Here is a 23,117-nt window from a genome sequence, read left to right as displayed (position 1 = left end):
CTGCTTCTCCACTAAAAACATATGGTGACAAGTTTTAATGGAATAACTTGATTATTCTTGTGAAAATTGCCGTTCTTGGCTAAAGAATACATCAAATTTTGTATGGATTTCTCTGAAAAGAGTGTGTCAACTCTTTGAAGGAATTTCGATTACGTCCTCCACTAATGTAAACGAAAGACACCATATACGATAAATTTTTGGAAATGCATTTCGACTGGCCAAGGAATTCTTAGCAATTTATTAATTGCTCCACTGATTTTTTGTCTATAATTTGCACACGAACGAAATAGTAAACATGCCTGAAATTCTGATTCCTTAAGGCCGCCCTTTAACAATATGAAAATTTAAGTTATGCAGCTCTTCCTTCCTTTACAGCCCTTACCCAAGATATTTTATAGATACTTGCTTTTGTCCTCTTACTTCATTTAAAAGCTTTTAAACTTTAGATACTCGCTGTGTTTCGAGTTAGGCGGATGCTTATGTTAAGAAGGCTAAATAATTTATCAAACTTTTGGGGTTTTGTGCTGGTAGGTAATAATTTCTTTAAGAGTTTAAAGCCAGGCTAATCGTTACTTATTTAAGCTCTCGTGTGCTTTAACCGACTTTAAGTTTAAGTTTTAATGGAGATTACTGGATTTTATGGAAAAATGTATTTAAAAAGTTCAGTTGTGGCAATTTCAGGGAAACACCGATTTGAGTCTTTGGTCGCCGGATAGTACCACCGATTCGGTACTGCCCCTGGATCCCCTAAATGGAGACATTGAAATACCTCGCTTTGCCAGTCCGGATTTGGAGAGATTCGGATTTGGATCACCGACAGATAATGAAGTTAAGGACAAGCCGGATTGGAATCGCTCAACAAAAATATAACTAATTACAATGCGAACAAAACGAGCAGGATTATTACAATCATGGATAAGTTCTGCAATACGTTCGTTATTTCAGAGTTTATTTAAAGGAGAAGAAACTATGCAACTTATGAAACTTTAAGACACAAACGACTAATATAGGAATAATTATTTTAAACAAATCAAAAAGCACTATGTACGGGAAGGAATTGACTATAATATTAACTTTAAAGGCAGAGAATAGAGTACTTATCCTATTAACGAACATTTAAGAATGACTATTATTTATCTGTTAGTTATCCACTTGATGGCAGTGGCAATAATCATTATTAGATTTCTTACAGTTTGTCCACAACTAGTTACACTTAAACAGTGTGGAAAAAAATCTGGAAGTTATGCACTATGATAAATACTAGTTTTGCTAGAGATTGATTCACGTATCTAGTTCCATACAATTTCTGTGATCTTCAATAGGTTTAAGTGAATTTTCATTGACGCGCACTGCAAATTATATTTTACCCACATTTACGAATAAAAATCGCAAGACATAAAACTTAATAAGTGTGTTTTCATTAAAAAAAATGCAACTAAAGTTTTGACTCAATAAAGGTGAATTGAAAGTTCATCTAATTGCACGGTTCAAGAAACACTGAATTTTCTAGATTTATATAGTTACAAAAACCAACTTAAGAAGCAATAAATTCGTATTGTTCCCACGAAGAAATTCTAAAAAATACCTATTAATCAAACACAATCCTCGATCAACAAATCTTTTTCTTAATAAATTAAGAAAACTCAAACGATGTGCCTAAAATGTCAGTACATTTAAACTCAAACGAAATGAAACTGGAAAGTTATTAATGTAAATAAAAATGTAAAGTTATAAGAAAAACATTCTATTAAATTAATGTTATGAACTGTCCAATTCTGTCAATTAAAATACCGCATTTTTTTTGCTTTAGTGCAATTAATAAGTTAACGTGCATTTTACAACCACGATAAACTTAATACGTTAGATGCACTGGATGTTTCTGGAAGGAGATCCCCCAATAATTATTTTTTATCGTAAAAAAGGGTGTCTGTGGAAACATCGATTTGAATCTCATAAGACGCCAATCTTAACATTTAAACTTCTCAAGAGAAACTTTCACAGATTTTTTTCAGCTGAATGCCATACCTCCAAAATGGCAGATATTAACTCGAAGAAATTTTGTTTGAATTGCATTTTTTACTTTATTCATTATTACATTCTTTATGAATATTTAGTTAATTTTGTTAAATACTAACTGGCGTCACCACATACTGATTTAATACTATATTTGGCTTTTTTGCGGAGATTTGCAGCTAAATTAACAAAATTTCTGAGTTTTGTTTCGCATGATCACAATTTTTATAACGACTTCAATTGCGATGGACGATATTTAATACTAATACAAAAACTCAGTCCCGTTTGGTGAAAAACAAGAGACATTTGTCAATGTAAATATAACAAATAATTAGAACTATTAATCGAATAAAAAAAGATATATCAAACGTTCTTCCGGAAACACCAGATATAAAAAGTGTAACATATCTTGCAATAAAATGAATCAAATAAGGGAACATTGCAAATCGGCTTAATAGCAAATTTTATAATTTAACAGAATTTAAAACCAGGGAATTTTGTTATAAATAAATAATCTGTGTAAATGACAGAATAAGTAAGTTATTGTAAAATGTTGAAGAAATATGAGAAATATGTGAATAAAAATATTAAATTGACAACATGAATTTTCATTTCTATATGTTTGAAATAGAAATTTGAACAATGGGACCGGTGACAACATATGTTCACGATACACTTCATAGCTTGAACCGAAAACTATAATAACCCACTTACCTGTTCGAAACCGCCGAGGATATCAGTAGTATCCATCGCTGAAGTCACCGGCAAAGTTCTTAAACTTTTTCCGGCGAGATTGGCCAAAGTTTTAACCACGCTGCTCTTGCCCACGCCTGAGTTTCCAACCTGAAACGAAAAAAACTTTTGCATTCTTTTAATAGTTTTAGTAAAGTTCTGAAAGGTTAGTGTGTTCTATACATTTGAAAGAAAAACTTCTAAAAAGTTGTGCAGATGATTTTGGAACATGAAATTGCCATTTACTTTAAGCGAAAAAAACGCCTTACCAAAATGGCCATCCAATTCTGGTTCACGCAATACGTCAAGCTTCGCAAGACCCCCTGTTGTCCCCTCAAAATCAAATGTCCTTCGCCTTGCTTCAAAACGCTGTCATTCAGCTTGTCTTGACCTCTCTTCAGACAAACCTCCCCGAAATGCACTTGATCTTCTTCAATATAGCCTACAGGGTTCGATCCTTTGATAGCACAGCCCATAACTTCCTTGTACAACTCCTCAACCTGTTTTTTATCGGCAATGCTACGCATTCTGTCGATGTATATTAGCTGGGCAGTGTATTCAGGACTTAATCTTTTGGCTGAAGATGGATTGCTTTCGAAATGGCGTAATGTAGCCTGGCACCACCGGATTAAATCGCGCAAATTGCACTCCCACGGGGAACCTTTGTTTCCGAACGAACGCTCGTTAAGCCTCGTTGCCAATTTGTAATTGAAGTCGATCATTTTCTTAAGTATTTCATCAGGTATTGAGGGGAATTGATTTGTGAGGATTATTTCCATATCGTGAAATGAGAAAGCACTGATGTATACTTGTATAAATCGGTTGAGGAATGACTTAGGGAGACCTCTTCTAGAACCACCTTCTTTCATCGGGTTTTGACAGGCGAAGAAGCGGGTTCCTATAAGACAAATATTGGTAATTACATCCTTAAATATTTTCTGTTTAAAAAGGTAGAAAAAATCTATTTCAAAAAGATATAGAGCGATTAAAATTAGATCGCGAAGTGTTATTGAAAAACATGGACAAAAGAATGCCACAAATTTGTCAAGAGAAGAAGGCTGATTTATCACACATTCAACAAATTGTTTTGATTTGGCGGTAGGGGGCTTGAAAATTAATCTAAAAATATTTTTTTTTACACAGTGTCTACCAGATTAAGATGCACTACATGAAGATATCGAAAACTGTGAGAGATATGAAGTCGGTTAAAAATGACGAACAATAAGATTTTTGCTATGATATTGATATCCGGCCTTAATTTTTACCTGAGGAATTTCTGGTACCCCTTTGTCTATGTTCTACCAAGATACACTGTATATCACTTAATCGTTTTACCTGGCCGGACATGGAAAGTTTTCGCCAATTCTGGTATAAATATCTCTCCCCTGTGATCCAGGCAAGCATTGAGCCCTTCTAGAACTGATTGAGATGCCAGATTAAGTTCATCTAGCAATATCCAACATCCCTCTCTTAAAGCTTGTAAAAGTGGACCATCTCTCCAAGTGAACTGGCCGCCAGTGCCACCCTCTAGTGGGAGATCGGCTCCGAACAGATCAGAAATGTCCTTAAATTACAAAAAGTTGAGAGGTGGGGAAAGGTTTTTATGTAGTTTCCAAACTTTATTGAGAAAAAACAATCAACAATACATCTTACCGTCTGGTCGGACAAATTTACGCGAAAAATCTTGTGTCTAGTCAATTTCGCTAATACAGTAATGAGGCTTGTTTTTCCAACACCAGGGCTACCCTCCAGTAAAATGGCCTTATTCAACTGCATTCCTCTGAGCAGATTACGCGTATTCGATATTGTAGTAGGTGCGTCAAAGGAAAACATCTCTGATGCCGATTTTTCTTCACCCATAGTGACGTAAAAGGGCTCAATACCAAAATGCAAGTCGGTACTAACAATTTTCAAAGAAATGGAGAGTGAATTTGAAGCTTTAGAGTTTCTGAATTGGGTATTAAGAAATTTTAGGCACTGGGTTTTGAATGTTTCCAAGACAGGAAGACTAAAATAATTAAATCAAAGAAGATACTATTAAGTTGCATGAACATAGTATGATCTTACCTTTCATTACTGCTGACCCCAGATCCCAAACTATCCAAAAACACTAAATGAGCACCATGTATGTAAGCATTATCAGAACACATTTTCGCAGTGCACTGATTGATAAAATTCACCCACGTCAAAATGTCTCGTATACTCACTGTATACCTAAAATCATAAATATATCCTACTTAGTCATATTTGCTACGGCAAAAGCGCACCTTTTTCCAATTTCAGTATTCCTAAACCAATCAATAAATTCAATCATCTTTTCCCCAAAATTAAATTCAGGGTTAATTTGCAAATTTTTATTAATAATCGCCACTAGGTCATCTCGGTCAGTGCACAACTCGCACCAAACTTCAGTAAAACGATTTCTCAAAGCCGGGGAGAGCTCTTTCTTTCCAAAATCACCGCCAGGATTCATCGTGCCAATGAATATGAAATTTTGGTGTGCCACTAAGGTTTCAGAGTTATTTGGGTTATTAAGATCGATACCCTTTTCGGACAGCAAAAGAGTTCGTTCAGGCTCTAGAATATTTGAATTATTTTAAACTCTAAAGTTTTATGAGAATTGTTACCTAAAAGTGAATTTAATCTCTCTAAAACACTGTCGTCGGCCAACGAGATTTCATCAGCCAGGAAAACACTGCCTTTTCGCATGGCGTTCAATAAAGGACCATCTACCCATTCAAACAGAGAATTGTTCTAAAAACGTTTACTGATTTAACAAGAATTCATGATTCAGAAAATTCCAATGCGCATTACGTCTTTTGAATGTTCCCTAACAGGCCTCAAACCACCTATAAAGTCACTGCTTTCAGTGTGCATATGACAGTTAACAGCTGTAAGTTCCTGCCCATTAATTTCTGCTATTAACTGGCACATTGTCGTTTTGCCTCCCCCTGTTTCACCCACTAATAAAACGGGCTCTTTAAACTCCAAAGCTTTCCCTATCAAAACAGCCAATTTACGCATGTTGAATGTCCACACTATGTTTGGATAGCGAGCACTATTATTGTAGAATTTTTGCAAAATGTGCTTAGTAACTGTAGAAGTTTTATCGTTTACTGCAACAAAGATTTTTAATTTCTATGTAAAATTTTAAGACCAAAACTCACGGGAGAACAAACGTTCTAATATAACTTTTCTACGCCAGTGCTTTTGCAATACGTCCACGATTTCCTTTTTCTCGTTGTTTTTTCTCACTTTTCCAGCAAGAACCAAATATCCTTCATCTGCCAGATGTTGGTCCCAATCATAAAGTTTTGCAGAGTTTTGAGCAAGACGATATCTTTCACCCCATCTAAACAAATCCCTCAAGGTAATGAATCCTTGTTTTCCTGCAAAAGCTGCGGAACCTCTACGTCGTACCTGGAAACATTCACTAAAACTACATGTGCATTGCAGCAAAGAAGGTACTCTACACATCTACACATATTTACATTCCATTCGAATATTTTTTTGTAACTACGCTGTATATAAAAAACGGAACCTAAATTGGATTAGAAGTCGAAGATAATAAATCCATACAATTATTGAATTTTAATACATCATCAAGTCATGTAAAAAACATTTTCTCACCTGAAGATCAGTCATCACAATAATCATTTTTTTTGCATAAGACAGTGGCATTGCGCATCTTTGATGCAATATAGACTCTAGCTCCGAAGGCGGAATTTCATTGAAATGTAACTCTACAAAGCGATTTCTGAAAGCCCGAGAAAGCATCTTCCTCCCTCCATAAACTCCTGGAGGATTCTGAGTGGCGAAGAGCATAAAATTAGGGTCAGCTTTTACAGTGTCCTGAGTTTCTGGTATGAACAGTTCCCGATTGTCATCCAAAACCCTATTTAACGCTTCCAACACATCGGTAGGAGCCAGATTAAGTTCATCCAGAATTATCCAATTGCCATTTCGCATGGCGTCCACTAAAACGCCTTCTCTAAAAACCAGTTTTCCACTGGAATCGGCCACATATGAGCCTATGTATTCTTGAAGATCTGTGTGCTCATGATTGTTAATTCGCACGCACTTATTGCCGCTAGATTTGGCTAGGTAAGTTATCAAGCTAGTTTTACCTACTGAAGTATCGCCCTGTAAAAATGTTTTTAAGTTTACATATTTTAACTTAAATTAAGAATTTTAGAAAAAAGGTTTACCTGAAGTAAAACTGGCAATTTGCCTATAGACACCACTCGAGCTAAATCTTTTAAATTTTTTCTAACAGAAGAAGTTAATATATAATTATCAGGTGATATGGGTTCTAAGTTGCCCTTTTTGATCCAGTAGCCTTCAAACTCAAGAAAAATATTTCCTGATTCTTTAGGTTCTGGCATGCCTTTTTTAAGGATTGCTCTTACTTTTTTTTCATCGCCAATCAAATAACTGAAAAAACGAAATAAAAGTATAATCATAATTCAAATAACAGTAAAAAACAATTTTATGCAGAAACTGAATCACTTCATAATTTTTTTACCTTCCTACCAATCCTTGCACCATATCATATGAACGTGCATCTAACTGAGTTAAAAAACTAAGACAAAACGCTTCATATAAACTTCTTTTGAAAGTTCCACACGGATTTTTTGAAGCAGTCATCAAGGCTCTACATAAAGACCTCAAGGAAAAATGCGGTTTGTGCCCCATACCATCGCAGAGTGACAAATTCATTTCTTTCCTGATACGCAAATAAAAATCTACGATTTTCGACACTTCTCGATCATCTAAAGCCATAGCTTCAAGGTAGCTGCTGACCAACAATATTAGATCTGATTTTTCAGTAAGTTCGTCCACATAAAATTCAGTAAAACGATTTCGGAGTCCAGTCGGGAGGTCCTTTTTACCCACATTTGTTGCAGGATTCATACAGGCGAAAAGGGTAAAATTTTGGTGTCGTTTTATAGGGGTTTTATCACCTCTTTCTAATAGGCATACAGATCCACATGTATTTTCTAAGAGACCTGAAATTATGGAAAACCTCCTTAATAATTGCGCTCTATTTTTTTGATTACTTAGGAAGTTATTTACTTTTTTACTTTTAGTAGAGATAATTTAGTCTATTAAACTACAAAGAAATTCCTTTGAAATTGTTACTATTAGTATTTTATATAAAAAAAAAACAGCTTTAAAAATCACTACAACCAACTGTTCAAAACATCAAACCATACCCGATAAGCATTCCAACGTCTCAGCAGTGGCGAGATTAATCTCATCTAAGAGAACCCACGAACCCTCCTGCACAGCTTTCACCAAGCTTCCCTCTATAAACGCAAAGTACAAAGCATTCCCTTGCTTCAACTGGACTTCCACCTTCTTCAACTTTTCATTGATACTCTGCCATCTCGCGCAAAAATCTTGATCCTTTTTCTTTTTTCTTGATTCATTGACGGCTTCTAGTGAAGTAGACAATCGTTTTAAAGCTGCGACCGTACTTTTCTGCATCATTGAAATCAAATGAAGGACTTTTTGCTTGTTAAACGCAAATGCAATTTTATTGAGGAATTCCTTGTTTGACTCGGTGTTAAAAAAATCCTTAAACACAGCCTCAAACTCTGTTCGAATGGGAGCTAGTATGATTCTTAGATCTACAGGTTTGAACCCGCCCAAAAGATCAACAGAATCGGATTGCTGATTCATGTTAATCACAGTGAGTTTTTTGCCAAGAGTATGGGCTAGGTATTGGACAGAAGAGGTTTTCCCAGTACCAGTTTCTCCTACCAACAATACAGGTTCTTTTAAATTTACGCAACACATTATTCTCTCTAATAAAACAGCAGAGGGACGGGTAAAACAAAACCTGGTTTGTTTGCTGTAAATGGAATGTTCTCTATTTAAACTAACTCTGTCTGATTGGAAACTGTCTGACGTAAGTTTCATTGTAGGTTTGTAATTGCTGAAAAAGTATTCAGCTTTTTGGTTAATTATACCCAACTGAGTGCTTATTTCTTTAGCCAAACCAAGTGCCTCATCTACACTTGGAATAGAACAACAAAACACATCAATGGCATCCTGTAGAACCCTCAAAGCACTTTCTGGACTTTTAACATTATAATTAATGGCTGCTCTAGAGCACCATTTAAAGAAATCTCGGATTGATATGAGTCTGCTGGGCCTTTTGACCAAATAACTTTCATCATTTCTACTTGAGCAGAATAATGCAAACACATTATTCAACCTTTCAGCAATTGTATCAAATTGAGGGTATTTGACATGTAAAATATGCCTTAGCTCTGCAACAGTCAATGGATCAATAGTTATTTGCAGAACATGTTTTTCAAGAAGGTACATGGCATTTGAATGACGCTTGTGTTGTCCAGAAGATGAGATGATAAGCCTGATAAATAGCAAAAAAATAAATAACTTAAAACTTAATTTTTATCTAAAATTAAGTACCTTTGAGTTAAAAACAACTGAAACCCAGGAGTAACTGGGACTAAATCTCTATATCCTGGTACAGTAAGAGCATTGTTTTCCAATAAGCTGGCAAGAACTGAAGCTATGTCCATAGACACTAAGTCTATATCCTCTAAAAGCAACCAGTTGCCCTCAATTACTGCCTAAAGAGAAACCAAAAAAATTTCTTCCAATTATTTTAATAAGTGACTTAAAACAAACCTGAGTTAAAACTCCAGGTTGCCAAACAAATTCCCCAGGAATTTCAGAACATCTATAAGTGCCTAATAACATTTTACTATCAGTTTGATCACCTAACTGTACTTTAATGAAAGTATCCCCCAATTCCCTGCCTGAGCATGCAGCCAAATGCTCTATAAGTCCAGTTTTTCCAGACCCAACAGGCCCTTGAAGACAAAAGGCTTTGCCACAAGATAAACTAATAGCAATTTTTCTTAGATTATTATGAGTTGAAGGAACTTCTATCAAAAGTGGCCTTTTTGGTTTGCTCAGGGCTAAGATGTAAATTCCAGAGATGTTGACAACTTCTTGAGCTTTTTTACAATCTCGAGGCATAAGTGGATGTTGGTCTAATGTGTTAATATCTTTTAGGTTTTTGGTGAAACTTTCATGCTTGTCAAATTCAATAGTGAGTTTTAAATTTAAGTCTTCAGATAATCGTTGAGATATTAACGATTTTAAACTGGATTCATTGAGACCTAAGATAATTGCTATTGTTTGGCAGGCTAACCTGCAAACAATTATTAATAAGAGAAAACAACATTTAACTGATAAAAAAATACAAAATTTTCTTATTAACAGAACAAATTTCAATGTTGGACATACTTACCAAGACACTTTATAATCAGTGTGCAAAGAATACTTTTTAATAAATATGCTCCACTTCCACTTTCGCCTATAAAACTTTGCATCACTTTTTAATAAAAAATAGCAGGCTTCAACAATATTTAAATCTTTTAAGTAGATATTATAAGGCAATGTAATTCGACATTTTTTAGCTTTTGACGAACTTGTCAAATCTTCTTCAAATGGAGATGCATATTGTTGAAAATATTTTTGGGCATAACTGCAAGAAAGACATAACTTTGCTAAGTATATATCTACTAAGTAAGTCCATACTTTTAAACTCTCACAAGCTCAATAAACAAATTTAATAATATACTTACCTTTTCAAATCTGGTCTGGCTTTAGTAATCTTAGATAGTAATATGCAATTTATAATGTGCCTGGGTTGACTAAAGGGAAAGTCTTTTGAAAAGGCAACAGCTTCTATGAGCAGCTTTGGAGTTTCTTTAGCAAAATGCTCCAAAACTTTTTCAAAATATTGAGGAATGATTATTATTTCTTTGGCAATATAAACCAACATTAAATTAACCCTCGTCTCGTTGTTTAGGTTCTTTTTTGAATCTAGATCCTGAAGAAATAGTTTTTGAATTTAGAAATAAGAAGTTGTTAGATGAGAAACTCAAGATTACCTTAAAGAATATATTGAATTGTTCATTGATTTTGCAAAAGTTCCCCAATTTTTGAAACAATTCTGATAAGTCCTCCATTTTTAATTGGTTCTGAATTTCTTTATCCTTAAAATTTCCAATAATTGAGGAAAATAGTAAGAAAAAAACGGGAAGCAATTACAAATTTCTACCCAATTCTAACATCAAAATATGCGGTATAGCATAACCTCAAAGAAAAAAACGTGGATTTAGTTGGTACATCTACTTTGCTCAAAGCCTTGTAGTTCATGTGATCCAATAACACTGTGTGTTTTTCTCAATAAATGTTTATTTCACAGTTTAAAATATATGTACCTTTGTGAAAATAATCTTTTTATATTTTTCACAATGTAGATAAAGTAATTTGAACCAGATGTGGAAACGAAATTGCCACAATTAATAAACGTCAAAAAAACGTGCTCAATTTGAGGTTAGAAACAAATTATTTATTTTCTTCATCAGGATAAAGCTTTTTCTAAAATTCAGAATTTTAACGTAACTCAAAGTTGTAGTTCACATTTTGAAATTCGTAAAATGTCATCTAATAAAACCCAGGTGCACAGACCTGGACCATATAAACAAACAAATAAGGAACACAAACATGGAAGGCATAGATCCAAGAGCTCTATTAGTATAGCCGCGAAAGGTAAGTTTTAGTTTAATTTATGTTAACCTCTTCATTTTCATTTAATCTTAGGGAAAGTGTCAGTTAAAAAGATTTCAAAAACAAATAAACGAGAATTAAACCGGGATCAGAGACGTCATCAATCAGCACAGATTCGCCAGAAAAAAAAGGACGAAGTTTTGGCAAAAAAACGCTCATTGGGTGGGCTTGATTTTGCCCCTTTTTTGGTCTCTGTGATTCCATTAAACAAGGATTTTGATTCTACTTCTACCATCTCCATATTGACTCAGTGTGATGATGAGGCAGTAGTAAGGAGAACATCTGCAGGAGTAACACATATTTGGTTTTTTTTTTCATCGGAAGGGTTAGTTTTGTTTATTGAGAAAATAATTTCAGCGTGCCGAGATTTAAAAAGAGGTTCTCATTAATTGTCCCTGCAAACGACAATGAATTAGATGTCTTGGATTCATTAAAAGTGTCAGATGTTGTTGTATTTTTGTTGTCTTCAGTTAATGGAGCTGAATATATTGAAGAAATTGTTGATAAATGGGGAAACAAATTGTTAATGTCGTGTTTGGCACAGGTGGTCTTTATTTGAATAATTGTTTCCTTGTTATTAATGAAATATTTCAATTAGGGTTTGCCGACTCCAGTAGTGATTCTCACAGATCTTGACAGCATAACTCCAAAAAAGCGCAACGAATTTAAACAAAATGTTCAAAAAATAGTCAATCAATGGTTGCCAGATGAAAAACTTATGGTTTTAGATAAAAATGCAGATGCTATAAATATTTTAAGGAGAATTGGTAATCAAAAAAGGAAGCATGTTTTCTATAGAGACAAACGTCCATATATATATGGGGAGGAGGTAGAATATGTTCCAGATATTAAAGGTTTAGTAGTTTTCATTAATTTAAAACAAGTTTTCAACTAAATCTTTTTAATAAATAAAACTTAGGACCCATGGGAACATTAAAAGTTACTGGTTACCTTAGAGGTTCAGTGTTATCTGTAAATCAGTTGGTTCATATTCCTGGATTGGGAGATTTTCAGATGTTGCAAATTGATGCTGTGTCTGATCCTAACAAGGTTGATAAAACTAGGTAAGTATTTATGGCAAACACTTCCTGAATATATTGTGGATTTATTTGAAAGTTTGCCAATTTGTTCAAAGATTAATTTTGTATATCAGAATATTAAATATTAACTTATGAAAGAATTTTAATTAAATTTATTATACAAAATTAGGGAAGAGGTGGATATTAATTTGTTTCTCTTTTTCTTGTTAACAATATATAGAAAGAAAGATTCTACATCACTGCATGATGAAAATATCACAATAAAAGTATTAGAGCAATGTGATCCTTCTAAGCAAGAATCTTTGGATTCTGAGAATGCAGTAGATCTAATGGACGCTGAGCAAACATGGCCTACAAACGAAGACTATGAGATGGCAGAAAAAGACCTACAGGTAAACCTGTTACTTTGAGCTGCTAAATAATGCTGTTGATCATCTAAAGTATTGAAAAATTCATAACTTTAGTTGAGGAAAGCAAAAACAGTTCCAAAAGGCTGGTCAGATTATCAAGCTGCGTGGATTCCCGATGATGACGTAGGATTTCAGGAAGATGCATTTAGTGATGGTGATCAAAGCCACGATGATGAGTTTATGGATGCGAGGTCAGATGAAAGTTCGTGTTATTCAAATGCTGAAGATGGAGATCAAGATTTAGAAACCGTTGCGGAGGAATCAGGTAATTACAAATGTTACAATTTTAATTGTTTTCACACCAACGTACGATAATGTGATTTTATCACGTGCAAATAAAATGATGCGTGTCAACGTTAAAACTTTTCATGAATATATATTTAACATTGGATCGTTGAGCCTTCGAGACTTTCATCAACATAAGAGTATGTAATGATTTCCGTTATTTATTTGCTTTTCTCATAAAATCACTACTCATATACATATTTTCTAAGAGGTTAAATCTGTCTAGAATTAGCCATTAATGACGATAAATATGACCAAGAAATGGATTTGAATGCGGAAAAAGACGAATTAAATAAAATAAAAGAGTCGAAATCTGACATGATGTTTCCTGATGAAATTGACACTCCCGCCAATATTCCTGTAAGAGAAAGATTTCTGAAGTACCGAGGATTGGAAAGCTTCAGGTAATAGCTACCAATATTGGCTTTATAGGTTTGACAGACATCTGAAAAAATTACTGTATTTTAGAACTTCTCCTTGGGACCCAAAGGAAAATCTTCCAAGTAATTATGCTAGAATATTCCAATTTCAGAATTTTAACAGATCTAGAAAGAGAGTCTTGAAGGAAGAAGAAACTAAAAGTGGAGTTATGGTTAGTTATTTCTTAGTTCCTGTTTTTTTGCCTATAACAGAATTCACAGCACTCCATTTTATGGCAAACTTTTGATCATTGTAATACATATATCCCTTTACAGCCTGGATTGTACATAACGATTCACATTAAAAATGTGTCTCAACTTATGTGGTCTACATTTGAAAGAACTAAGTCTCCCATAGTAATTATAGGCCTTTATCCCCATGAGCATAAAATGTCCATCATGAATGTGGTTTTAAAACGCACACAAAATCACGGATTGGCTATAAAATCTAAAGAAAGATTAATATTCCAATGTGGCTTTAGACGTTTTATTGTCAACCCCATATTTAGTGAACATACGAACGGGCAAAAACATAAGGTACAATTCTAATAAATGTTTATAATTAATTTCAACGAATTTTGGTTTAGTTTGAACGATTTTTTCAACCAGGCTCTGTAGCCGTTGCCACATTTTACGCACCAATTACTTTTCCTCCTGCACCGGTATTATGTTATAAAGAAATATTGGGTACGTTAGTTTTAGTCGCAACTGGAAGTTTGATGTCTTGCAATCCGGACAGGCTTATAATAAAAAGAATTGTGCTCTCAGGTATGTGTGTTTCTCAATATGATTATTATTAATTAATTGGTTGGATTCATGTTTTTAGGTCATCCATTGAAGATTTACAAGAGGTCTGCAGTGATTCGATTTATGTTTTTTAATAGAGAGGACATTTTATATTTTAAACCTTGCAAGCTCCGCACAAAAATGGGTCGGATTGGACATATCAAAGAAGCGTTAGGTAAGTAGATATCTATTAAATGTATCTACAATTTGCGCCGTATTACTATGTATTCTCAAGGCAACGATTTTTTTAATTATTTTTTTATAGACATGAACAAAAAAGTACCACAAATTTCTCAGGTAAAAATACTTTTTCTTGTACAAGAGGGCTTGAAAGTCAACTTAACAAAAAGCGTTTATTTTATAGAGTTTTGAAATGCCAAGCAGCATAAAACGTTGGTGCACCCGACTGGTTTAAGTTAGTTTATATACTAAATTCAATTGTTAACATCAAATAGGTGATCAATGGATTAAATAAGAAATCAGCGACTAATCTTCACTCTTTGCCATTCACATATCATTGATATGCATTGACCGTGTAATAATAGCATTTTTTCTCAAAAAAGTTGGAAATTTGTATATGAATATCCACTTATCTATTATTTTGAAGAGAAGAAAAAAATTTTCCATCAAAAAGAAGCTCAGTAGTTCTTTTTTGAAACCTTGCAATCAAATCTTTAATTGTATTTTTCATTTTTTGACTCAAGACATGATGCTTGAAATTTAAAATATCCTTTATTAACCAACAACTAATGCTTTCAATATTTTTCTTCTGACATTTTTCGAGGTACAATCGGCCACCTCTCTTAATTCCTCATCTCATACATTTTAAATTTGTCGCTTTTATTGGAAACCACTTTTTTACAAAATATATCAAGTTACTTTTCTTCTTAAATACACGTAATAATTAATAAATTTAAAATCTTGCATTTTTGCTTATAGTTTATGTTAATAAAGATTGAAACAAGTACCTACATATATTTTTATTTTTCAGGTACACATGGACACATGAAATGCATATTCGACGGTCAATTAAAGTCCCAGGACACTGTACTTTTAAATCTGTATAAACGCGTATTTCCCAAATGGACCTACGAAGGTTTAATGATAAGCTGTGCAAATAGTGAAATGGAGACTTGAATATATCTGCAGTTAAATGAGACATTTGTTATATATTGATTTTATAAAATAAACCTTAATGGAAAAGTACGTTATGCATATATAAAATATTATCAGTTATCTTAGAATTCCGATATATGAAATGACAATTTTGTATCAAAGTGCGTTTTACGTGAAATGGTTTAGGCTAATTGATCGCTGGGAGTAAATGACAATATTTTTGCTCAAGTCATCTGTTACTTACATCTCGGTATATAGATTTTAGAATCATCCATGTGATGAACTTCTGTTTATTTGATGATGGAACATGCTATTTTTTGCACGGAGATTAAAATAAAGCGCACTATCAAAAAATAAAAAAATGTATTGAATGTTGATAACAAAATATAGTAATTAAAACATTAGTTTTGATAAACCTTGCACAATGATCCCTTAATCATATTTTTTTATATGTTAACAGTTATTAGAAAAGTAGCCATCGGTAACATCCCAAGGTATAATAATAGGATACATTTTTATCTAAAGCCTGTTTCGCTTTAAAACCACATTTTGTTTATAAAAGAATATTTACAACACATTCGTTCATCCATACACAATCAGAGACAGATAGTGACAAATCGTATGAACTTATAAAATTTGTTTAATAAATAACCTAAACATTACATGAGCGAAACTCTTAGAAATAGCATTAAATATGAATCTACCTTTTCGCTATAAACTTTCATCGCAAGTCTTTGTTTTTTTCTTTTCAAAAATAGCGTGTACCTAGTTACATCTATTTTAAATTTATAACGTATCTTTCATGGAGGCTTCGAAATTTCATATAAATTCGCAAATCGTTTTTCTAAGTTGCACCTTTTTTGTGCGGTTTCTAATCTTCGGAAGATTCGTCAATATCGCTCTCGGGTGCAGGTTCCATGCGAAAGCCGGTTTCAGGATGTGCAAAGTAGTTCATCATTCGAAATTTTCCTTTTGTATCGTAATAGCCGTATTGACCTTTCACTACACCCTCTCTATCTCGCTCTTCAAACCTGAATTGCCTGTTGGGGCTAAAATGAAATTAAAAAAATGTCATAAAAAATTGTGCATGACGTTATACGAAAAAAAGTTTGTTTACATGTGAAGAATATAAATATTTCCTTCTTGTTTTATTAGACTGATAGCAAATTTAAAGTTTATACCCGAGTAGTGTTGCATTTTTAATTAGGACAATATTATCGATAAATTTAGAATTGTAGGAGGTAAATTGTAACAATTAACATTATGTTATGTTCCACTAATAGGTGTCTATTATAAATTTGAAATGGTTTGGTGAGTCAAATAACTGGAAATAGATCTTGATGTGGGCCCATACGTTTTACCTTTGAAAAAAGATAAGTTCTCTACAGTAGTGGAACAAAATTCCGTAGGAAATCTTCATTTGTTTAAATTCAGTCGACCATAATTGTTACTTCTAAGTGACTTTAAGCGTTAATATTCACAAACATAACTGCAATTATAAACGTTTTAGGTTATGGTTAAAACAAAAAAAAAAACCTTAAAGTTATGATTATTAATTTACTTCATAATTTATATACTTATTGAATGGGTTTGGTAGGAAGTTTATATAGAGGGAGATTAAATTGTGATTAAAAGCAAAGTTGCACGGCAAATACAAATTATTGAGATGGCTCAGATATTGAAACATTTAATATCGAAAATGACTAGGTATTATTGTGATAAAAAGTACATATTAGACTGGAGTACTTAAGAAACTAAATCAGTAAACATGTATTGGTATTTTTCTGAATTTACTCTGTATTACGAAAAATGTAATAATTCTATGTCTAATATTAGACACATCAAGCTTACCTGCTAAATTATCAAGAACTATGTTTCAAAAAAACCTTTTGAACTGTAACGAACAGCCGTTGTCTGATAAAACGATCAGTGTAGTTTTGACTAATCGTAATGTGATAATACTTGATACAGGTGCCAAAACAGTAAACATTATGTGCGAACGGTCTGATTCTGTTACTTTATACAGGGTGTACCATTGAAATTTTTGCACCCAGCTTATTTTGAACTGCGATCAAAATATTAAAAATTGTCGGCACTCTTCAACTTTGCTTTCAAAGGGGGCACGTTTTAGTGTTAAATGTAGATTCACTAAAACAATCCCCTTTGCGGTGATGCATTCAACTTTAAAATGTCAAATGACACTATAGGTCGAATGACACTTCATTTGAAAGGATTTTTGATTCTGATTATAATCATGTAGTTTTTTTTTCAATTTTATATGTGTATGTACATTGAAATACAATGAATATGATGCATATATGTATGTACACTGAAAATAAATGAAACTAGAACCAAAATTACCCTCTGCCAGTGTCATATCCCCATTTGTAGCTCATCGGGCCGTCTTGTCCCACCATGTGAAACAACACCCTGTCATTTCCATTCCCTCTTGAACCTTGCTTGCTTTGAACTCCCAGTGAGTCAGTAATTTGAGGTGAAAGTCCTTTTGTGTATTTATTCGTGTCATGTTCATAATTGGTGTCGACAGTTTGTTCTGCAGTCGAGTCAATATTTCTTGAAACGTGAGTTCCAATGTGAGGTCTTTGATTTTGAATAGAGCGCAAAGTAGTCGGTTTTGGAAAATTTTTACGCGAAGTTGAACTTTTCGGTTTTGTCTGCCGAGATTTAGTGTTCGTCAATAAAGCCTCGCTGGCTTGTTTAACCTGCATCTTTAAATTATGATTATAATTAGGTACCTTTTTCTTTTCAACATTCCTCTGGTTTTCTTTCTTATTCAGTTGCTGCATGGTCTTATATAACTCTTTATTTTTCTGGATGTATTGTGATTCGTCAATGGGCTCCAAAGTAATTTCTTGTTTCGGCACAGTCGATATGGGCTTGCCCTTCAGGTGGATATCTTTATTGAACTTCTTTGGAAATTGGTTTGTAGGAAGAACTTCCTTGGTTATAGACGCCGGCAGCTCGTAGTACAAAGTGGGATCGTTGTATGGGTTCCAGGAACCTTCTGTGGGTGCAATAAGGAATTCTGAAGGTACTGGCACTTGATAGTAATTTGGTAATATTTGCGAGGCGCTCAAGTACGGAGGCGGCTGCCCTTGATAAAATGGCAGTGAGGTCTCTTCTTTTGGCAGCTGAATGGTCATTGGTAACTGTTCGGGCAGGCTACGCACTAAAGCCGAGTCGAATGTTTCGACGGCAGTGTCGGTTGCAGTTTTGGCCTGAGAAACTGATGCTGATAAGGCAAGCGTTGCTAAGGCCACCGTACATATCTGAAAATAGCATTAATTTTAATCCTTTTTCTAAAAGTGCAAGGATAAAGAATAGATAAATTCAATAAGAGTTTTATGCATTGTAATGCGCTTAAAAGGACGCATTCCGGCGCACCTGATGTAAAAACACATTTGCGGATCTATAGCTATCGGCGATAACGCAAGGAATGATTAATCATTGCAGGAAAACTTGGTCTCCAAATGGAAGGTCGTTTTAACGTTATTAATGCATGAATAATGCATTAATGCAGCAAATTACAGGTACAAAGGAAACGATTTTGCTTGAGATATCCATAGACACCTACGCAACATTGTTTTCGTCCAATTTGAGAATTGGTAATTAATTCATCGTTGGAAAACGGGCATGTTAAATACTGCGCAGATATCGATAAAACCAAAATGGAATACTAATGATGATACAATAATGTAAAGTGCATTACATTTTTGAATTTACTTTCGTTTTAACGTTATTATTCAGTCGTTATAAAACACATTCAATAATAACATTAAGAAGGAAATTGCTTCTAACTTATTGCTAAAAAGGGGTCATTTAGGAGGTATTGGTAATATAATATGTACTTTCACATGCCAGCTGCCTAGAGTGACACGGTGAACAAAATTAGCTATCTATAATATTATTTAATTACACACGTTTAAATTTATATGTTTACTAAATTAATAGACGTACGCATTCATTTCAAAATTAAATGTTAAAGATAACGTATCTTTTGCATGTTTATGGATGACTTTTTGAAATTTTTAGAAATTCCATGTGAAAGTCAATAAACTTAAAAAAACCCGCCCACAAAAAATATTTTTACATTAAGACAATAAAAAATTTAAAGAAGACAGTAAAAAATACAATTACATCTTAATTAGGTACTTTTAAGCGAACAGCCTTCCACTTGTAAAAATAAAGAATTCCTAAAAGAGAAACCAGACCACTGTTCGGTCAAAAAATAACGACGAACGTAGTTTTTGACGTAATTTATAACAATATGAAGAGAAAGCAGATCAAAATGATTGAATGCCACACTGTGGACGTTTCTTTTATCTTCAAGTTCACTGCTAAACAATAAACAAATTCGATATTCAATCTCAAGTGAAAGGAAAATGTTGACGATAATTAGACGTATCATCGCTTGCACTAAACGAGCCGCATTGTTACATTATTGTTATAAGAGTTTTGCTATTTCTGTGGACGTAAGATATGGATAAACAGATTGATTCGACAAATATTTGGGAGTAGAAAATAATGTAATTAAATGCATCAGAGGTTAATGATTTTTTTCTATTTTAAAAACTCGCGAGTTAAGAAGGGGAATTAATATAACTCAGTAGATTTTATATCCCGATTTTGTAGAACAGTTTTGTTTGTCTCATAGGAGGAATTTTGTGTAAACAACCGTCACATGATTGGTAAAATTTAAATGAAAATACTAAATACTTCATGTCTAAGATCATCTTACTGATATGCACGTTGTATATTTATAATTTATGTTGCGCTCAAAATTACTTCAAATGATTCGAAAAATACATATTTAATTATCGAGTCGGATTTATTACTAATTGTTTTTCTCGCCATGTAAGTGTTATTTTATGAGCTAAAAACTCATTAAACTCCTCAACATATTTGATAGTTTTTATGGTTTTTCTTTTACGATGTCTTAAAGAGCATTCTTAAAAACCAAGTTGTAACAAATTCTGAGTTTATCCCGATAGGTCTAACTTTCTAACACGTATTCCATTTTTTTTTGCTAGAAATATTCCCTCTTTATTACATAACATATTACACATACATCTACACCCCTCATTTAACTTAATTCCTAGGAACAGTTTCTCTGATGTATTTTTTTCATTCACGCTTGGTGCACATGATATAGCATTCAGGAAATCTACAAGTGTAAAGAATTTTTAATTAGTAACCGGCGATATTATGTGAATTGTGTTTACTTTAGGCAATTTGCAAAGTGTTAAATCGGTTAAAGTAATTATAATTGAGCTTTTTGAATTCAATCCAAAAAGGCATTCAAACCTTTTTTAAATATTATATTTATACAAGGAACAATAGTGGTATGGTACCTATACCGCGACAAACTTCTTAATTCATTAATTTTTTTCTGAATTATTACCCGGAAGGATAAGAATTTTAAATGTATTTTTGGTAAACCTGCGGCTGTTACTTTAGGTTTAAGCATAGTGTAATTCGCCTTTATGCTTACTATTTCAAGTAACCCCAATTTTCAAGTTGATTTCACAAAACACTTTTTGTCATAATGTATGCCAAGAAATTTAAAAGTCGATTATGAAATAATTTAGTTTTTGCTTGGTTCAATTTAATGCAATGAATTAGGGCATAATTATTCAGTTGTTGACAAATTTATCGACAAAATAAATTCCTGAAAATTTTTGTAGAAAGTAGAATGTTCAGATTTCCATTAGTTTCGTACGCTCATCAAAAGTAATCAATGGTCTCTCAGTCGTTAAAATTTAAATCCGTGTCTTTAAATCCATTACGCACTTAACAACCATAAATTCACTTCTAAACTAGACGAAAAAATCCATTCACTCACCAGTACAAATGGTAAACTCATTTTGATCAGCACCGCAAGAAACTATTGGAAACTTATTCGCTAAAACTTCTCCACTGGTAGAATACAACAATAACACATTATTTGTTGTACGCTTGCTTAAATAGATTTCGTTACCATTTCTCCTTCGGCTTTCCTTGGTACAGACAGAACTGAAGTAAGTCCGTGTATCTTACAAGTGCGTGGCTGGGATATTATATAGCTTATTGTTTTACTCAACATCGTGTGAAATTAAGTTTGTCATATCCATCTGCAGTTATAAAATATCAAAATTCATATACCTATGTACGTTAAGGATAATTCATAGGTTTGTTAATTTATACAGACATAGATTTACCAATTTTTTTTTAATAAAATGTGTTTTAACAATTAACTTGGAGTTGGAGTCTCGCCCCATTTTGCACAATTTCAAGTTAACGAGTGTAATGCGGATTCACTACATACTGAAACCCTAAAATTTATAATTTAAAAAAATTTCAGTACACGAAACGTTGCTTCCCTCTTTTAAGAAACGACCAATTTGACGTAGTAAAGAGATGTAAACTGGTCATATGAATTTAACGACAATGATTAACAATTAGCTTTATTGTTTCATGATAAAAAAAAAATGTGTTTTTATCGATGCCGTGATTGGATATCTCGAAAAAAATGGCCTTAAACTCAAATAAAAAAACCAACTTGTATTCCGTAAATTGCACATTTTCTTACATGTTCATATAGATATTAACTATCAAATTGTCTGACATTTTTGTTTTAATTGACAATTATTACGCAGTTGTGCAATGAGTTGGCCAGTCGTCATTAAGAGCACTTATTACCAACAAAATGCTTCGATGTGGTTTAATTTCATTGGATAAATACCAACTTTCTTGTCCATTATTGGGAACTCCTGTCCAAAGCTAATCCACAAACAGTAATATTTTTTTGAGGTTTAAGTAATTTTACTAAAATTGCCCCGCGAAGGAAAAACTGTCATCGGTAAGTTCTTATTCGCTTCTGTGGTAAAAATGTTTTAAATCCGACTTCTGCAATGTAAATAAACCGTAATTTAACTTTTGTGAAAAAAATAACATCGTAATAGAAACAAAATTGAGATCTTCTAGGAAAAATACTTTCAAGCAGTATAAGTGGCCTCTAATAATGACGAAATTATTATACTTTATATTAATAAGATCATGATTTGAAGGCACAATGCCGCTTGACCTTGTTTTATATTTTACAAAAATAAGTAATTTGTAAATAAATAATTATACTAGAACATTAAGTCGTGTCATTAAGTATATAATTTTTCGCAGAAGATATTTATCGGGGTTGTATAATCTCTAAGTCTGCTCTAAGTACCAGGTTTGAGCCTCAAAACTTCAGTATTAACATTAGTAATCCAATTAACCACAGGTTTAGTGTTTGGACCTTGTCTCGTTAACCCATTAAATGAGTCGGCAAAGCATTGATATGCAGGTTTGTTTAGATAAAGGAAATTCACTTTAATCCGTCTAATTTAAGTACGGCGCAGAACAATGGATCATGAGTGTAAGTATAAAGGTACTTACCTGTTTCGACATAATCAGAAATTTGAAAGTATTTCCTGAGTTTATGTAATTTACGAATGTGCCAAATTGAACAAGAGAGATTATGTTATTGGCTTCCTCGAAGATAGATTTAGTCTTCCAACTGTACCTCTTACTAATTTCTAAATCCCTATGGAATCTCGATTAAGTGATTGATAAATATTTTCTAATAAACTGGATCACGGCAATCCTTGAAAACTTTTTATGAACCACCACCCTACACCACATAGAGACAAAAAAACTTAATG

General features: G+C 33.2%; 4 protein-coding genes across 9 annotated transcripts in view; 2 read left to right on the top strand and 2 right to left on the bottom strand.

Annotated features, from left to right (window-relative positions):
* Window positions 1–2,591, top strand: part of LOC136339100 (uncharacterized) — a 30,461-nt gene extending 27,870 nt beyond the window's left edge. For 2 of the 3 annotated variants that reach the window (XM_066282078.1, XM_066282077.1), the window contains one exon: window positions 682–2,591. In XM_066282078.1, coding sequence (XP_066138175.1) covers window positions 682–870 — 189 coding nt within the window. In that variant the 3' untranslated portion in view covers window positions 871–2,591. The remainder of the gene's footprint in view (window positions 1–681) is intronic. The other variant, XM_066282080.1, reaches the window with a different exon arrangement.
* The window catches only part of LOC136339095 (midasin), a 57,998-nt gene extending 46,906 nt beyond the window's left edge, over window positions 1–11,092 (bottom strand). The window contains exons 1-19 of one of the 3 annotated variants that reach the window (XM_066282068.1): window positions 11,016–11,092; window positions 10,683–10,787; window positions 10,374–10,621; window positions 10,037–10,273; window positions 9,409–9,937; window positions 9,187–9,350; window positions 7,962–9,127; window positions 7,271–7,754; window positions 6,954–7,179; window positions 6,376–6,888; window positions 5,913–6,165; window positions 5,560–5,861; window positions 5,373–5,499; window positions 5,013–5,322; window positions 4,813–4,959; window positions 4,399–4,753; window positions 4,081–4,309; window positions 3,015–3,643; window positions 2,728–2,856 (exon numbers count right to left, since the gene is read on the bottom strand). In XM_066282068.1, coding sequence (XP_066138165.1) covers window positions 2,728–2,856; window positions 3,015–3,643; window positions 4,081–4,309; window positions 4,399–4,753; window positions 4,813–4,959; window positions 5,013–5,322; window positions 5,373–5,499; window positions 5,560–5,861; window positions 5,913–6,165; window positions 6,376–6,888; window positions 6,954–7,179; window positions 7,271–7,754; window positions 7,962–9,127; window positions 9,187–9,350; window positions 9,409–9,937; window positions 10,037–10,273; window positions 10,374–10,621; window positions 10,683–10,760 — 6,126 coding nt within the window. In that variant the 5' untranslated portion in view covers window positions 10,761–10,787; window positions 11,016–11,092. Of the gene's footprint in view, window positions 1–2,727; window positions 2,857–3,014; window positions 3,644–4,080; window positions 4,310–4,398; window positions 4,754–4,812; window positions 4,960–5,012; window positions 5,323–5,372; window positions 5,500–5,559; window positions 5,862–5,912; window positions 6,166–6,375; window positions 6,889–6,953; window positions 7,180–7,270; window positions 7,755–7,961; window positions 9,128–9,186; window positions 9,351–9,408; window positions 9,938–10,036; window positions 10,274–10,373; window positions 10,622–10,682; window positions 10,959–11,015 lie in introns of those variants that run through there. The other 2 variants (XM_066282066.1, XM_066282067.1) reach the window with 2 other exon arrangements.
* A 7-nt stretch (window positions 11,093–11,099) lies between these two features.
* Tsr1 (Tsr1 ribosome assembly factor) lies at window positions 11,100–15,510 on the top strand. 2 transcript variants are annotated; one of them, XM_066282073.1, is made up of 13 exons: window positions 11,100–11,346; window positions 11,398–11,668; window positions 11,722–11,908; window positions 11,963–12,218; window positions 12,284–12,428; window positions 12,625–12,796; window positions 12,869–13,079; window positions 13,326–13,503; window positions 13,568–13,691; window positions 13,795–14,055; window positions 14,106–14,286; window positions 14,345–14,479; window positions 15,296–15,510. In XM_066282073.1, exons 1-13 carry the CDS (start codon window positions 11,235–11,237, stop codon window positions 15,439–15,441), a joined length of 2,379 nt encoding a protein of 792 aa, XP_066138170.1. In that variant the 5' UTR covers window positions 11,100–11,234; the 3' UTR covers window positions 15,442–15,510. The 2 variants fall into 2 exon arrangements, with proteins under 2 accessions (XP_066138170.1, XP_066138171.1); XM_066282074.1 differs by lacking the exons at window positions 14,345–14,479; window positions 15,296–15,510 and having other exon boundaries at window positions 14,128–14,262.
* Window positions 15,511–15,766: 256 nt separating this feature from the next.
* Window positions 15,767–21,445, bottom strand: LOC136339102 (uncharacterized). Its single transcript, XM_066282082.1, has 3 exons — window positions 21,284–21,445; window positions 17,782–18,710; window positions 15,767–16,469 (listed from the first exon to the last, which is right to left on the bottom strand). The coding sequence occupies exons 1-3, from the start codon at window positions 21,302–21,304 to the stop codon at window positions 16,292–16,294; spliced, it is 1,128 nt and encodes a 375-aa protein (XP_066138179.1). The 5' UTR covers window positions 21,305–21,445; the 3' UTR covers window positions 15,767–16,291.
* Window positions 21,446–23,117: the final 1,672 nt, after the last annotated feature.

The sequence above is a fragment of the Euwallacea fornicatus genome, chromosome 5 (genome assembly GCF_040115645.1).
Source record: "Euwallacea fornicatus isolate EFF26 chromosome 5, ASM4011564v1, whole genome shotgun sequence".
NCBI lineage: Eukaryota > Metazoa > Arthropoda > Insecta > Coleoptera > Curculionidae > Euwallacea > Euwallacea fornicatus.
The sequence above is the reverse complement of the archived record's forward strand: the minus strand, read 5'-3'. Positions and strand labels throughout refer to the sequence as shown.

Coding starts and splice junctions, on each gene's coding strand:
- Tsr1 (XM_066282073.1), top strand. CDS start 11,235: ATGTCATCTAATAAAACCCAGGTGCACAGACCTGGACCATATAAACAA. Junction 12,219..12,283: donor ATATGTTCCAGATATTAAAG/GTTTAGTAGTTT, acceptor AATAAAACTTAG/GACCCATGGGAACATTAAAA. Junction 12,429..12,624: donor AACAAGGTTGATAAAACTAG/GTAAGTATTTAT, acceptor AACAATATATAG/AAAGAAAGATTCTACATCAC.
- LOC136339102 (XM_066282082.1), bottom strand. CDS start 21,304: ATGAGTTTACCATTTGTACTG. Junction 18,711..21,283: donor TGAGTTTACCATTTGTACTG/GTGAGTGAATGG, acceptor TGCTATTTTCAG/ATATGTACGGTGGCCTTAGC. Junction 16,470..17,781: donor GGATATGACACTGGCAGAGG/GTAATTTTGGTT, acceptor ATTTCATTTTAG/CCCCAACAGGCAATTCAGGT.